This window comes from Bos indicus x Bos taurus, chromosome 27 (genome assembly GCF_003369695.1).
Source record: "Bos indicus x Bos taurus breed Angus x Brahman F1 hybrid chromosome 27, Bos_hybrid_MaternalHap_v2.0, whole genome shotgun sequence".
In the NCBI taxonomy this organism is placed as follows: domain Eukaryota; kingdom Metazoa; phylum Chordata; class Mammalia; order Artiodactyla; family Bovidae; genus Bos; species Bos indicus x Bos taurus.
Window position 1 is genome coordinate 41,786,596 of NC_040102.1, and position 15,500 is coordinate 41,802,095.

The window sequence follows — 15,500 nt, forward strand, 5'->3', positions numbered from 1 at the left end:
TAATATCATGAGACTGGTTTAATCAGTTAAAAGTAACAAAAATCCGTTTAATAAAATTTCATGTGAAAATGAATTTAATGCTTTTAGGGTTGAATTTTTTCACCTAAAGCAATAAAGTCAACATAAAAACCTTATGGTGAGAAAGACTGCAGGCAATAAAACGGTCTGGGTAATTTTTTAAAAATGTCTTGTATTATATTAATTAAGTTTGTATTATTTTAAGTAGAGAAATGTTAAACACACAGTTATCTGATTCTTTTCACACCGTCTATGGTGGTCTGTAACAGGCAGGGACAGGCTACAACTTGTGGGCCAAATCTGGCTACCAACTGCTCTGGTCAATAAAGCTTTATTGGAACACAGCCGTGCCCATTCATACATGCTGTCTGTGGTTATGCTCGCTAGACTTGAAAAGCTCGCTAGACTTGAAAAAACAGAAACTGTATGGTGTTCTGTAAGCTGAAAACTGTATTTAAATACAATGGATGGTAAAATGGTTATTAAAATATCCTTGAGTACACTGATTTCAAAGTGTCATTTACAGTGTTTAAACATCATTTTCTTTAGGATTTCTTTCCAACTGCTAAAAAGCAACAAAGTACACCTTCTGAATCAGATGTTTAAGATGTTTCTGATAAAGTTACTAAAATTGAAGTTCAGAAATATTAACATTTAGAGGTAAAAACCTTACACTTGTAAATCCTACTGTTTAACAGTAACGAAGTTCCTTAAATGAGACTGAGCTGTAAGGTGGGCTTGTAACTGTAATTAGCTGAAGCAGGAGTTTCCAACAGGCCTTGTCAACACAAAGAAACCTGAATATTAATAAGCACGGCAGTGTGGTTTTCAAGCCACACCACACACGTTTCCTCTGCCTCCTGTAGCTGCAAACTTAAAAAGCCTGAAGGTCAAAGCCAGACAGACAAACCTTGTCACTGAACGTGCTGACCACGGCTGATACAAGTTGAGTTTGCCTTTTCCGCTAAAACTATAGAGGAAAAACAAACTCCAAACCAAGGGCAATCACTGTAACCATCTTAAGACGAAAAGAAGGGAGAAATAAAGTCAAAAGTGGTTTAACCCAATGATCAGCCCAGCCCTCAATTTCACTAGAAGCCTATTTTTGGAGTCACATATTTGAACTGTTGCATCAAGAAGGTGGTAACAGAAAAGATGTCCGTACAAAAGTGACGTCCAGCCAATACGCAAAACAAGAGTGATCTGAGACAACCATAAAATCGTCAGGCCACTGACAGCTGGGGAACCTCCTCAGCTGGCAACTCAACTGCAAAGGGACCTCCCAGGTTTGAGATGAAAAAACACACTTGAACCTGTAATTGAATTAGGCAAGCCTCACTGCGCGGAGCGCTGTGTCGGTCACCAGGATACAAAGCAAATGCCGGGTTATCAGAAGTGCATTTATCAGCCACAGTGATTTATTGAGCGCTTTAATAATCCAAGTGTACATCAACTGATCCACAGTCAAAAGCGCCAGGTCCCTAAGAAATGTACAAGCACTTGCAGTAAATCAAAATACATATTATTTTGTTCAATCCAGCAGCCTTCGGTGTGGGGACAGAAGGCTAGTGATAAACAGAGTCTTCAGTAATGCACAGTGATTGTGATTGAAGCGTTTGTACAAAATCTGGTTCCCAGTAGCATGCACCCACCGATAAAGACTTCAGTACAAAAAACTTAATCCTAAGCGCTACATGGAAGTAGAAACGAGATAGAATTCTGAATTCGTGTCTTCCTGAAGATCACAGAAAAGGAAGAAGGGTCAAAAGAAAATGGACAGTAAGGAACAAAACCACACAGGAATACAAAGCTTGGTAAGAAAGCTCTTATTATTACAGATCCCACATTGTTCGCACTGAAAACCAAAGTTCCCATCCACGTGGAGGGGGGGATTAAAAAAAAAGACCAGATCTTTCAAGTTAATGGAAATTAAAAAGGGAATAAAACAGGAAGGGGTGGGAGCAAAGGAACAGGAGTGGGGCTGGATGACGCTCCATCGCAAGACGGTTCCAAAGGTAACAAGCCTGCGGGCAGCGCGGACGGCCCGCGCGGAGCTGCCGCCGGCGCTATGTGGCGTACCGCTTGGTCCACTGTCTGGCCATCCGGTCGTGCTCCGCCCTGTTGGTCATGTACTGTGTGGCGATGCTGCCGACCAGCGGGTCAGCTGCAAAGGAAGCAGAGGCAGGTCAGTCGGGCCAGCGCTCGGCCCCCCGGAGCCGGGGACACGGGGTGTCGGGGCGCGGGCGGAAAGGCTGGAGGCCGCGTGCCGCCCGGAGCAGGGCCGCCCGCCCGGGACCGCATCGCTGCAGCCCCGCCGCCTCGTCACGGTCCGGACAAGGCTCCCCGGGCCCCAGCAGGCAGACACCTGCCGCCGTCCCCCCTGGTTTTCAGGGAGCATTTCCTTCCCCGAGAAGATGCGAGTGGGCGGAGCCTGGTCTCCACCCTGATTACTGCTGGGGTTGGGGGCAGCAGCAAGTTAGTGAGTGGGTGACACAGTGTCTCTGTATTTGGGAATTACCAAGCCGGGTGTGTGTGTGTGTTTGAGTTGCTCAGCCATGTCCCACTCTGCAGCCTCATGGACTGTAACCCACCAGGTCCTCTGTCCATGGGATTCTCCAGACAAGAACACTGAAATGTGTTGCCATTTCTTCCTCCAGCGGATCTTCCTGACCCAGGGATCGAACCTGCGTCTCCTGCATGAGCAGGTGGATTCTTTAAGGCCTGAGCCACCAGGGAAGCCCTTATCAAAGTCATAGGGTTCTCTGTTACAAAAGTAGTGAGGATGTTACTCACAGCTGACAACTCACTGACTTAACCACGTCCTCAAACTTGAACATACTGGAGCTGCCACGGGAGGAAGCTCAGCCTAAGGAGGGGGGCTCCAGGCCTGGAGCTGGAGCCCCCTTCTCCCTGCAGGCTCCCGGGACACTCCTCCACTCAGACAGGATCCAGGGCTAATGAAGACCATTCAGAGCAACTGAAAAAACGTCCTTTAGGTTTCTGGAGATCCCAGAAGGCACTGGTTTCCCTCCACTCTTTCATTTCCCTTCGAATTTTAGTTCCTGTACTTTTGGTGTTGAGAATTTGTGTGTATTAGAGCAAGTGGATAAGAAAGCACCAAAAGAGAAAAAAATGAGCAAAAGTTGGTAATAAATAAAAAAAAAATAAGCAAAGAAGATGGCAGGGTGCCTGCGGTCTGATAACCTTGTAACCTGAGGAAAATCCTGAGTAAGACTTTCAATGTCACAGCTTCTCAATAATCAGAGTGTAAGGGAAGCACCACCTTTTCAGAATCTGCGGAGGCTGACGACAACAGCCTCTGAAAGTCCTCTCAACAAACCCCTGCTTTTTAAAAACATTTTGTTACAGATCTAACATTACTAATACATCATTTTTAGGGGGCTGTTTTTCCCTTGGGGCCTCACCTAGTGAGTTGTGGGGTGTTAGTTCCCCGACCAGGGACTGAACCCGTGTCCCCTGCAACAGAAGCACAGTCCCAAGCACTGGGCCGCCAGGGAGCCCCAAGACTGCTTCAGCTTTCACGAACTTCCCTTAAGCTTGCTTGGGTTTGCGCTAAGCTTGTTAAGTTTCTTACACTGACTCGTTATCACGGGTCTGTTACAAACGTCTGCCTCTCCGCCTGCTCTTTGTGACTCTGGACTTTCACCTGCCCAAAGGGTGAAACTTGTCACCTCAACCAGCCCAGTCAGGGTTCAAGATGACTCAGACCAGCAGTACCAAATGTAGACACAAATATCTGGGATTGGCAAGATATCTTCTTAAAAAATACTGTCTTTCAGACTAAAGTAGTGGCTTTATATTAGAGTCTAAAAAGGGCCAAAGAGAGGTGTGAGTCCCATTTCTGTATCTTTGAAACAAATCATCTAGTTCCAGTTTCGGGAAGGCAAAGAACTTGGGCGCCCTGGACAGAGCTCAGGTCTACACCAGTCAAGTCGGCTGTTTGGTTAAATACACCCAACGTGAGAGAGGTGCAAAAGGGCCATCTGAGCTTCCTCACTTAACCGGTCACGGTAAAGGACTGGCTTAAGTCAGAAGAATGAGCAGTGATTTTAATGTTCTAATGCAAATGCACCCTCACGGAGGGTGGGCTAACGGGGAACAAGAGTCCGCTGTTCCTTCACAAAGGGAGAGGGAGACAGGTGAAGGACGAGGAACAGAAAGCTCAGGGGTGAGGAAGAGCATTCAGACTATTTCAGCAGGGGCCGAGGAGGAAGAAACCTCACTCACACTGTGCAGACTTCTTTTTGTATATGCTTAAATAATTAGCAGTAAATTCCTTTCAGAGTTCCTTTCACCTTTTCGAGCTCAGTTTTTAAAACAGAAATATTTTTCCATCTGCAAAATTATACATACTAAATATAAAAATAGTAATTTACAAAGCCACCTCACACAACACATAAGACAGAAAGTTGTAAGTGAAAACTGGCTGCAAATTCACTGAAAGAAGCACTGTTAACACGCTGACTTCCGTCTTCCAGACTTCTCTTCCAAACATACAAGGAAAAAAAAAAAGGTCAGTCTGCTTTTGCAACCTTTAAAAAAACTCATTATATGGTGAATAACTTTCTGTTTCAGGAATTACATCCTACCTCATCATTTTTATTTTTTTAAATTCAAGTGTAACTGACATGTCAATATTACTATGTTAGGTTCAGGTGTACAACATAGTAATTTAGTATTTTTATAGATTAGACTCCATACACAGTTATTATATTCCCTGTGCATCATCTTATTTTTTATTTACTTTTTGTAAACTTTTAAAAGGCATTAATTAATTGATTCCTTTTAGTTTTGGCTTCGCTGGGTCTTCACTGATTTCTCTAGCTGCAGAGAGCAGCATCGTGCAGGCTTCGCACTGAGGCGGCTCCTCTTGTTGCTGAGCGCAGGTTCTAGCACTGGGCTCAGTAGTTACGCCCCCAGGCTCTAGAGCACAGGCTCAGGGGTTGTGGTGGCGGGTTTAGCTGCTCAGCAGCATGTGGATCCACCCAGACCAGGGATTGAACCTGTGTGTCTCCTCTACTGGCAGGCTGATTCTTAACCACTGAGCCACCAGGGAAGTCCGCAACATTTAAAATATTAATCTGAATTAAAAATCAATTTCCTGTTTAGAGATATATGGGTTCTTTCTACTTTTTTTTTTTTTTGCTTAATAAACAATGCTGTGAAGAATATTATTGTGTGTGCATCTTTGTAAATTTATGCAAATCTTAAAAGTATTAATGAAGGAATAAAAGTATAAAATGAAATTTTAAAATCATGTGTTATCAAACAGTTCAATGCTAAAATATTTTGCTGAACAGAAGACAGTTAAGACTACAAGTAACCAAATGAAACTAGGCAATAAATGTGTGTCCATGACAACTGCAGTGCATTTGGAGGAATAAGATACTCCTTGTACAGTATATTTATAATCATGACCTGAGGGAAGATTGACTCTTGCTGTAAGGTTTCATATTTCATGGACAGAGCTACACCAGGGATGAAATAACAGTCTCCAAACATAAATTACTCAACCTTGTTTCTCTATCAATTCCTTTTTACAACAGAAGGAAAATTTCCCCATCATTTTGGCTTCTAGACTGCTACTGCTTTCCCAAGTCTCTATCAATCTCTGAGATGATCACCTGTCAGTCTTCCTCTTTACTAAAGAAAACCCACAAAGTTCATCCATGAATGAGTAAAGTGAAATTTAAGTCTCCTGCATCATCTGCTCTCTTTCATTCACTATTTGTCTGAATTTCTGAGAAGAGGAGTGTGTTCACACTTGGCTCGGCTCACAGCACAGGGTGAGGTGATGGTAAGCACTCGATTCTCCTAGCTGGCAGGGTGGTGTGTATGAGCGGGTCCCCGTACAGGATTCACGGTGTGGTCAACGGAAAAGCACGGGGGTGGGGGCAGGGAGCGCTTCTCCGCCATCCGGTTTAGGGACCGGATCCCTAACCCGCGGCACCTCGCCTGTGTGTAAAAATCAGCCATCGCTTTTTTTGCTGGCACAATGGAAGCAATGAAACAGTACCTGAGTGGAGGCTTAAGTCAGCAAATCCCTCGTGATGGGAACCCCACTTCTTTTTGCTCCTTCTCTACTTCCTGGGCTCACCTCCGCGTCCCCGCAGGGCCAGGCGCAGAGGGCGGCTCAGTGAAAGCTGGGGGCGCCTAAGGGGGCTGAGCGCGCCAACCCAGCCCTTTCCGGGGACTGCGATTCTGGAAGGGAGAGGCTCAGGGAACCCCTGGGACCCTGTCTGAAGGCCCCCCTCTGCGAGGAACCCCGGACACCGGGAGGCTTCACAGCCCGTCCAGGAGAGCGGGGAGACGCGGGTGCCGACTGCAGGAGGCGGCCTCCCGCTGGCTCGGCGGACTGAACCCGCTTACCAACTCGGGGGACGTGGCTTGCTTGACTCCTGGTCTGGGAAGGTCGAACATGCCCTGGAACAAGGAAGCCCGAGGGCCACAACCGCCGGGCCGGGCTCCGGAGCCGGAGCCGGAGCCGGAGCCGGAGCCGGAGCCTCCGGGCCCACGAGCTGCAGCCGCCGAAGCGCGCACCCAGAACGCGTGGGCCACGCGAGAGAGGCCACCGCGGGGGAGCCCCGCGCAGCACGGCTGGAGTCACCTGCACTCGCGCAGCTAGAGAAACCCCGCAACGGCCACGAGGACCAGCACCACCAAAAGTAAACTTATACACACGTGGAAGAACAAAGCGGGCGGGAGGCAGCTGACGGCGAGCAGTGGAGGACGGGCGGCCGGCTGAGCCGCAGAGGGGTTCTACCCGCAAGGCCCCAAATCATTCTCTCCTGGATGGTAGGTGGCACAGGAGAAACCACGCGAAAAAGTTTTTTTGACTTTCTTTCCTTAAGAAAACATGTATGTCCTTAAAGAAACAAAGAAAAGCAGCCCAGGATAAGGGAAAAGGGGGTGGGCTCTGGGTCGAGGCTGCCTGCCTCTGTATCTGGGCTCCACCCATAGCAGCACCAGGTCAGAGAAGGGACTTGGTGCCTTGGTTTCCTCAACTGCAAGACGAAGGCAATGGCAGGAGCTGCCCCACAGCTGTTAAAAGAAGCCAATGGACTGAAACATTGTCAGGCACATACAAAATTTCTGCTATTGTTTTCAAAATAAGGACAGCAAATGAATATCCATGTGCATCTTTTAAAAAATATAAATAGGATTATTCTTGAAGACACTCTTCAGATAAAATCCAAAGTCCTTGGCATGTAATTACTGTTGTTGTTTTACTCACTAAGTCATGTCCAACTCCCTTGTGACCCCACGGATTATAGCCCACCAGGCTCCTCTGTCCATGGGATTTCATGTGATTATTAGAGAAATGCCAATCAAAACTGCAGTGAGGTACCACCTCACACCAGCCAGAATAGCCACTGTTGAAAGAACCTACAAACAATAAATGCTGGAGTGGCCCAGTGTTGGGACTCGACGCTTTCACTGACCATGGGTCTGGGTCCAATCCCTGGTGGGAGAACTAAGATTCCACATTCAGCACAGTGCGGTGTGGAATAATGAACGTGCTGGAGAGGGGGTGGAGACAAGGGAGCCCTCCTGCACTGCTGGTGGGAATTTAAATGGTGCGGAGGCTCCTCAAAAAACTAAAAATAGAGCTACCACGTGATCCAGCAGTCTCACTCCTGGGACGAAACTATAATTCCAAAAGATCCATGCACCCCAATGTTTATAGCAGCAATACTCAGAAAACTCAGGACATGGAAACAACCCAGATGTCCACTGAATAAAGAAGATGTGGCACATATATATAGTGGGATACTACTTAGTGAGGCAAAAGAATGAAATGTTGCAATCTGCAGCAACATGATGGGCATGAACGGGATTACGTTTAGTGAAATAAGTCAGAGAGAGACAAATACTGTGTGATATCCCTTACACATGGAATCTGAAATATGACACAATGAACTTAATAACAAAACTGACTCACAGATACCAAGAACAGACCTATGGTTGCCCAGGGGGAGGGGGAGGGGGAAGGATGGGGTGGGAGGCTGGGGTCAGCAGATGCAAAGTCCTGCAGAGAGAATGCACACAGAACAAGGTCCTTCTGTGCAGCACAGGGAGCCACATTCCATGTCCTGTGCCAAACCACAGAGGAAAAGAAGATGAGAAAGAATGTGCACACATAACTGAGGCGCTGCTATACTGCAGACATTAACAGAACACTGCACGTCAACTATACTTCAATAAAACAAATTACAAACCCAACCCAAACCAGCAAGGCCCTTAGCACGGCTCCTGAGAACGTCATGATCTAGACTAATCTTTCTGGCCTCCCCATCCCATGCTGTAACCCGCAATCAGCGGACTCGCAGCTTCTCCAATAGGCCCCGCTCGCTCATGGCTCTCTGCACTTTGCTTCTCTGACTTCCTCTGTCTGGTGGGCTTCTGTGAACGTCTCAAATTTTAGCTCAGACAGAGCCTGCTCAGGGATGTGTCTAGGGGCTTCGTAGCAGACGTCTGTGCCCCATTTCTGTCTGGTCCGTCCATACCTCTATCACTGCACTGAGAATACCACTTTTCAGTTGCTTGTTTGGCAAAGATCCACAATTCCCACTGGAGGGCAACCCACGCATTTGCTCCAGACAACTGTCACTGCTGAGGCCCTACTATGTTCCAGGTCCTAGGGAGGTTGCTAAGCAGACTGCTGCCCTCATGGGACCCTGCCCCGTTCCTCTGTCTCCGCTTCTCGCTTGTTAACACCGTGTCTCTGCGAGGATGTATGAATGGATAGAGGACAAGGAAAGAACACACAAAAATAACAGCCAGAAAGAGCAGTGACTCCGTGAGGCAGGTGTCCCCTTTGTCACACTGGCCTTATGTGCTGGCTCATCACAGAACGTTCTTCTCCACACATGGTTAGCAAGTCAGGAAAGGGGCCCTGGAGGACAGTCCAGCAGCTTTGCTTTCATCTTCCTCCTGGCTGTTTTGGTTTTAGTATGCAGTCATTTATTTTCCCTGGACTGGGTCTTCATCGCTGCTCGGGGGTGTCTCTAGTTGCTGCGAGCAGGGGCTGCCCTTCGTGGCCGTGCGTGGGCTCTGGAGCGCAGGCTCAGCTTAGCTGCTCCACGGCACATGGCGTCTTCCCAGACTAGGGATTGAACCCGTGTCCCCTCCATTGGCAGATGGATTCTTTACCACTGAGCCACCAGGGAAGCCCTGGTGGTTGTTTTCTTAAACTTTATTATTGAAATTTGTGGTTTGTGCTTTGCCATTTCTTGGATTCTTGCAGGCTACAAACTGCTGCTCCTCCAGCTGTTCCATGATCCCCAGGATGAACATTTATTCCTTCAGCTACTACTCACCAAGTCACTGGAGCCTTTCTGTAGGTCAGCATTACAATGAGGTCTAGCTCATTTTTGTGTCTTTCAGGGGACTTTTCTTCCATGGTTTGGTCTAGCCTGGATTTATTTAAATCTTTTATGAAATTAAAAAGTATGATCATGTTAGCTCATTTTAATATATTCAAGAAATAAAGAAACACATATGATGTAAAGCACACTCTCTTCTTCCCTTCACTTCCCCTCCATCTCTGTATCTTTCCCATCTCAAGGTGACCACTGTTAACAGTTGGATGCTCATTGCTCTAGACTTTTTTCTTTACTTATATTTAAACCCAGTGGGAATCACATGATTCTGCAGCTTGCATTCTCCTCTGGGCCAATACACAAGTTGTGTTTCTCTGATAGCACAAATAGATTGAGCTGATTATTTTTAGTACCTACAGGGTATTCCTTGCATAGTTATTCAGCATTTATTTTTCTATCCCCTCCTGATGCACACTGAGACTAGGTTTGGTTTTTCACTATCAGGACTTTTACTATCTTGTACACATATTTTGAGCACACATTGGAGTCATTCTGGAGGGTGGGTTCTTCTAGGTGACAACATTGGAGAGGAGAGTACAGATTTTGAACTTTTGGTGAATACTACCAAAAGGTCCTTCAAAGAAGGGTGTACAGTCTACTCTGTTTCTGGATATTCTCACCAACACTGCATTACCAATCTTTAATATATATATATATATTTTTTTTTGTCAAGGTAACAAACAAAAATCCCGTCATGGTTGCGCCTTGCTCTGATCTGATAGCTACTGAGGTTTTAACATGCTCTCATGTTTGCTCACCATTTCCATTTCTTCTCCTGTGATGTGCTTCTTCATGTTTTTTGTCCATTTTTTCTTTACTGATGTGAAGGCATATTTTATATATTATAAATATTAAGCATGCACTTAAGGTCAGCTTTGGCTTCAGTATTCAAAAGTCAAAACTGCTTTAGTTTTTGGAAGATTAAACCGACAAATGCCTCTTTGATGTTATTTTGAGATTTGCTGAACTTGTGGAGATCAAAGATCAGGTTGCTATCATACTTAGTAAACAAAACCATCATTTGGGCTTATTGCTAATATCTGAATACTGGTAATTAGAATACTGGTAAGCATGATGAATGTAACTTGGGACTGAAAATCTTTTTCAGTCAAAGACAAACCATGTGACATATAAGGAAAAGACCTGGAATTCTCTTCACATGTCCTCAGTACAAATGTTCCCAGTGAGATGGATGAGCAGTGATCTACGGAAAAGTCTCCTGGTACAGCAGACGCTGCACGATGGTGCCCGGCAGACTCCGCCACCGGGAGCAAAGGCTTGGCAACAACTGGTGGCTGCCGGCAGAGGAAGCCGCGCGTCCAGGGACTGTGGGAAGCAGGAAGTGAAGCAAGCAATAAGAAATACAAGTGCAAAAATCTTCTGGGGGCTTCTCAAATATTCAGGGGACACTGGCTTTAGACATGCTGCGCACGGCTTCAGTTTGTGGGGGGACTTCAAAGACACTTCACGGTGATCACCGTCAGCCAGATCTTTAGGTCTCTACCTTTGTGCTACTGTTAGAGAAAAAGGAAACTGCACCAATCTGATAGCAAAAGCCCCACTAACAGTAATCACACTGGAATAGACAGAAGAAGAAATCCATCCTTTTCGTCAGGCGAAAACATCGAAATCTTGTACACGTGCAGAAGAGTCGCCTAGAAGATGGTAGCGCCAAGAAATGACACAGTGACGTCGTTACGACAAACTTTAAAAACACATCCAATTTTCTATGGATTAAAACAAAAATTTCTTTTGGCCACGTCACGAGGCTTGTGGGATCATAGTTTCCTGACACGGGCCTCCAGCAGGGGAAGCACGGAGCCCTAACCATCCGACCGCTGGGGAATCCCCTCCAATTTTCAATAATAATACTGTAAGATTACTTAGATTCTTAAGATAAAATTTCATATTTATTCTTCTTTTTCAGAAGATCATTATATGGGGGGAACGTTCACCCTTGGCTTAAGCTGTTCATTGATTTTTTTAACATTGGTTATTTAGCATTCAGCCAAAATAAGTTCAGCCCACCTCTAAGGGAAATATTGTTTATCTATTACATGTGGAGGAAATACTTTCTCCAAAGCGTCTGTCCTCTAACCCGGTGCACAGCGTCTCTTGTCACACAAGGGTAAAGTCCTTCAGTACTTAAATAAGTCAGTCTTTCTTAAATATTTTTTAGAGTGATATCATGCGTACTAGCAGGCTTTCTCCACTCACTCCAGTATTCTAGAATATTCTCCTGTATTTACAGATAGTAGCTGTTTGTGTAATGCTGGTTTTATCACACACACGATTCCCATAAGTGTCCGGGCCTGCTTCTGTGCTCAATATTCCTTCATCCAATTAATCTGCCTCTTGCTTTATTTATTCCTGTTTTCCTTGTTACACTTTAATGGTATGCTTGATACCTGGCAGGATAACTTCCTAGCCTTCCTCATTTCTTTCCTTCACTTGCGTTTCATTTGGAGAACTATAATCTTGAGGTTAAGACTTGGAGCAATTAAAGCTATTTCCCCTGGGGGTACAGGAATTTTTCAGGTCTCTTTGAAGAATGTTATCAAGATTTAGGGCTATCTGAATTCCTCAGGGTCTACTAATTAAGCATCAAGTGAGTAGGGCAAAGTTAAAGTTTTCATACTTTAGAATGTGGGAAAACCAGACTATTAATTACAGGCCTAACTCAGACCAGAAGGTTGTTAAGATCCTTGGAAAGATACATAGATACATATATATATATTTAAAGAATATATATTTGTTGCTGCTGTTTACTTGCCAAGTCATGTCAGACTCTTTTGTGACCCCGTGGACTGTAGCCCGCCAGGCTCCTCTGCCCATGGGATTTTCCAGGCAAGAATACTGGAGTGGGTTGCCATTCCCTCTCCAGGGGATCTTCCCGACCCAGGCATTGAACTTGCATCTCTTGCACTGGCAGGCAGATTTTTTTACCACGGAGCCCCCAGGGAAGCCCATCTATCTGTCTACATATATGTATCTATAGATATGTATGTGCATATATCTGTATCATGTGTGTGGTGGGGCGGGGTTCATAAAATAATTTAGGGAGAAAATCATCATGGCTATGATTTGAACCAAGTGGTGGCTGCGATCCAACTAGATTTGACTTTGAGAATGCCACACAAAGCGTCATACAAGTCTAGCAAGATGTGTCATTACCCCAAAATTAGTACCCAGTGATCCTAAAAGAGGATCCAAGGGCCCCAGCTCCTAGAGGGACATGTGTCTTCACAGGACGTGCTCAGGGAAGACGAGCGGGCTCTGCAGGGCCCAGAAGTCTACCAGACAGTGCAGGAGAGAAGGAGGGGGTCTGCGGGAGGAGGAGGGGGTCTGCGGGAGGAGGAGGGGGTCTGCAAGAGAGGAGAGAAGGGGGTCTGCGGGAGGAGGAGGGGGTCTGCAGGAGGAGAGAAGGGGGTCTGCGGGAGAGGAGGAGGGGGTCTGTGGGAGAGGAGGAGGGGGTCTGCGGGAGGAGGAGGGGGTCTGCAGGAGGAGAGAAGGGGGTCTGTGGGAGAAGAAGGGGGTCTGTGGGAGAGGAGGAGAGGGTCTGCGGGAGAGGAGGAGGGGGTCTGCGGGAGGAGAAGGGGGCCTGCAGGAGAGGAGGGGGTCTGGGGGCACGCGACGCTAACCTGCCGGGAGTGCAGTGCAGGGTGCGGAGGTCAGCACCCCTGTGTCCCCTCCTCCCACCACCAAACTGGAAGAAGAAGGCTTTTTCCTCTTGAAGCCACTGCAATAGGGAAGAACAAATCCGACTCCATACTATATCTGTTCTTTTACTTTAACCTTTGTATTATTCTATTGCTTGTGTTTGAGTTAGGAATGTTGCGCAGAGCCTGAGGCAGAGCCCCTTCTCAAGGCTCTGACCTTGAAGGGTAACACTTCCATTCACACAGGGATAAAAGGCTACATTCATGACAGAGAATATCATCTGTCATGTGGGAGGTTTGTAGGGACACGGGACCTCACCGATGTGGACAGCTGCAAGAGCCAAGGACTCTGATACCAAGAAGTCTGCAACAATCAGCCCTGCGCCTCCCTCCCCTGGCCTTTGATACTTTGCTGAACCGCTTCTGGGAGCTCGGGGTCTGGGGGCATGAGCCACAGCTCCCCCGCATGGCCCTGCAGTAGATCTGTCTCTGCTGCAAACTCCGGTGTTTGCTGTTCAGTGTGTCTGACCCTCTCTCTCTGTCGGGCGCGTGAGCTTGTGCTCGGTACCACCATCGAGGAAGGTGCCGCCAGTGAAGCCGGGCGCCCGTGAGCAGGAGGCTCTGAAGCGCCGTCCCCGGCTGGGGGTTTACGTCGGCCGGCGGGTGTGAGGAGCACCCCCCGGAGCGCCGAGGTGGAGGTCTCCAGCATCCCTGCATCTGATCAGGGGTGTGCCCCCAGGAGAGGGGCCCAGAGCCCAGAGGCTTTTCGGAGGATGCTTTGTGGGAGGGCGGTGGGATTCTGGAGCCGGCTGGCCAGCCAGTGTTTAAATTTTTAGAAAATGAAACAGCCATTCTCAAAAATTAAGTGATATAAAGTTGCAATTAAATGACTTATCAGGGTAATCAATACTTAAAACTCATCATTTCTTAATTCTTTTACCGTTATCATTATTGGCCCCCAGAGTGTTTTCACAAGTCCCCTCCATCTGTCTGGCGGAAGAACAAGGCACGCTGCCGTGCGCCTTGCCCCCGTGAGGCACGCGGCAAGGCTAACAGGTGGGGCTCCGACACCTTCTTTGTCTAACTTTGGCCTTAGTTCCTAACTTAAAATATCACCCAACATCCATGTTAGAACTACTCTCTTTTGTCAGTTACAGCTGCAAAAACCAGGGACTCCCAGGTGGTACATTGGTGAAGAATTCACCTGCCAATGCAGGAGAGTAAGAGATGAGGCTTTGATCGATCCCTGGGTTGGGAAGATCCCCTGGAGAAGGAAATGGCCACCCACTCCCGTGTTCTTGCCTGGAGAATTCCAAAGACAGTGAAGCCTGGCGGGCTACAGTCCAGGGGTTGCAAAAGACCCCGGTCGCGACTGAGCACACACGCACGCTGTAAAAATCCCCAGAGGCCTTTGGCTACATGCGATTTGCACTAAAGAGTACTGTATTTTTTACTATCTGCGAATTGCGTCCACTTCACATTAGTGAGTGTATAATAAACAGGTATGTACTCAAGCATGTGACATCACTCCACTTCTGCCCCCCACCATTTTAAAAAGTCCCCAGTGCCCGTGGGGAAGGGCTTGGCCGGGGAAGCTGGGCTAGGGCAGCCAGTTTTCACACCAGGTGCCTGGAAACTGAGGCCTTCCACAACCCACAAGAAGCAGCATTTTGACATGTGTCATCCGAAGGTATGGACGGCAGGAGGCTGCTTGTCAAAGAAGCGTGGCCCTAGGTAAACAGACCTGTGCTCATCCTCTCTCTGCCCCACAGCCTAGGAGTCAGGCCTTGGGAAGGGAGAGAGGAGGGGTCAGAACCAGACCTGCTCCATCCTCACGGAGGGGAAATGGAATCAGATTTAAATCAGCAAGACAGGAGACTTTAAAGATGGACCAGACTGATGGTCTACTACCTGGAAGTGATCCGAATGCTGCTAAATACTGTTAAGGGATGCAAAAGCAAAATTCGACAAAACTTGGCCTAAGGCAGAGACTGCAGAAAATTAAAGCCATTCTGTATTGATGCCCCGAGTCGGCTCCACAAATACACCGCTATAACCTGAAGTATACTGTTGATAAAATGTTTCTCAATACAGCAAAACTTGTTCTCTCAGGCCACACAGCAGAGCCACGCACCCTAAATCAATGTGTGTTTTGAAATGGAAAGCGTCTGTTAGCATAGGCTCATCCACCCAGCAGCACAGACGGTCCATTCCCACTGAGAAGCTATCGGATTGCAATTCCAGGCTTAGTTAGGCAATAATTCCTAATGAACTCTCAGAAAATATCCTTACAGTGCTGGACTTAAGACACCGGAGATTCACGTTACTTTCCCACCTCTGCAAAAGAGCTGTGGCTGCAACAAGTAGGAAGGAGTCCACGATGCTGAGATGTCAAAGCTAAATTTTTTAAAAAGCAGCT

General features: G+C 47.0%; 1 protein-coding gene across 2 annotated transcripts in view; it reads right to left on the reverse strand.

Annotated features, from left to right (window-relative positions):
* Positions 1-1,414: 1,414 nt before the first annotated feature.
* Positions 1,415-15,500, reverse strand: part of LOC113885060 (ubiquitin-conjugating enzyme E2 E2) — a 374,924-nt gene continuing 360,838 nt past the window's right edge. For both annotated transcript variants that reach the window (XM_027530187.1, XM_027530188.1), the window contains one exon: positions 1,415-2,182. In XM_027530187.1, coding sequence (XP_027385988.1) covers positions 2,085-2,182 — 98 coding nt within the window. In that variant the 3' untranslated portion in view covers positions 1,415-2,084. The remainder of the gene's footprint in view (positions 2,183-15,500) is intronic.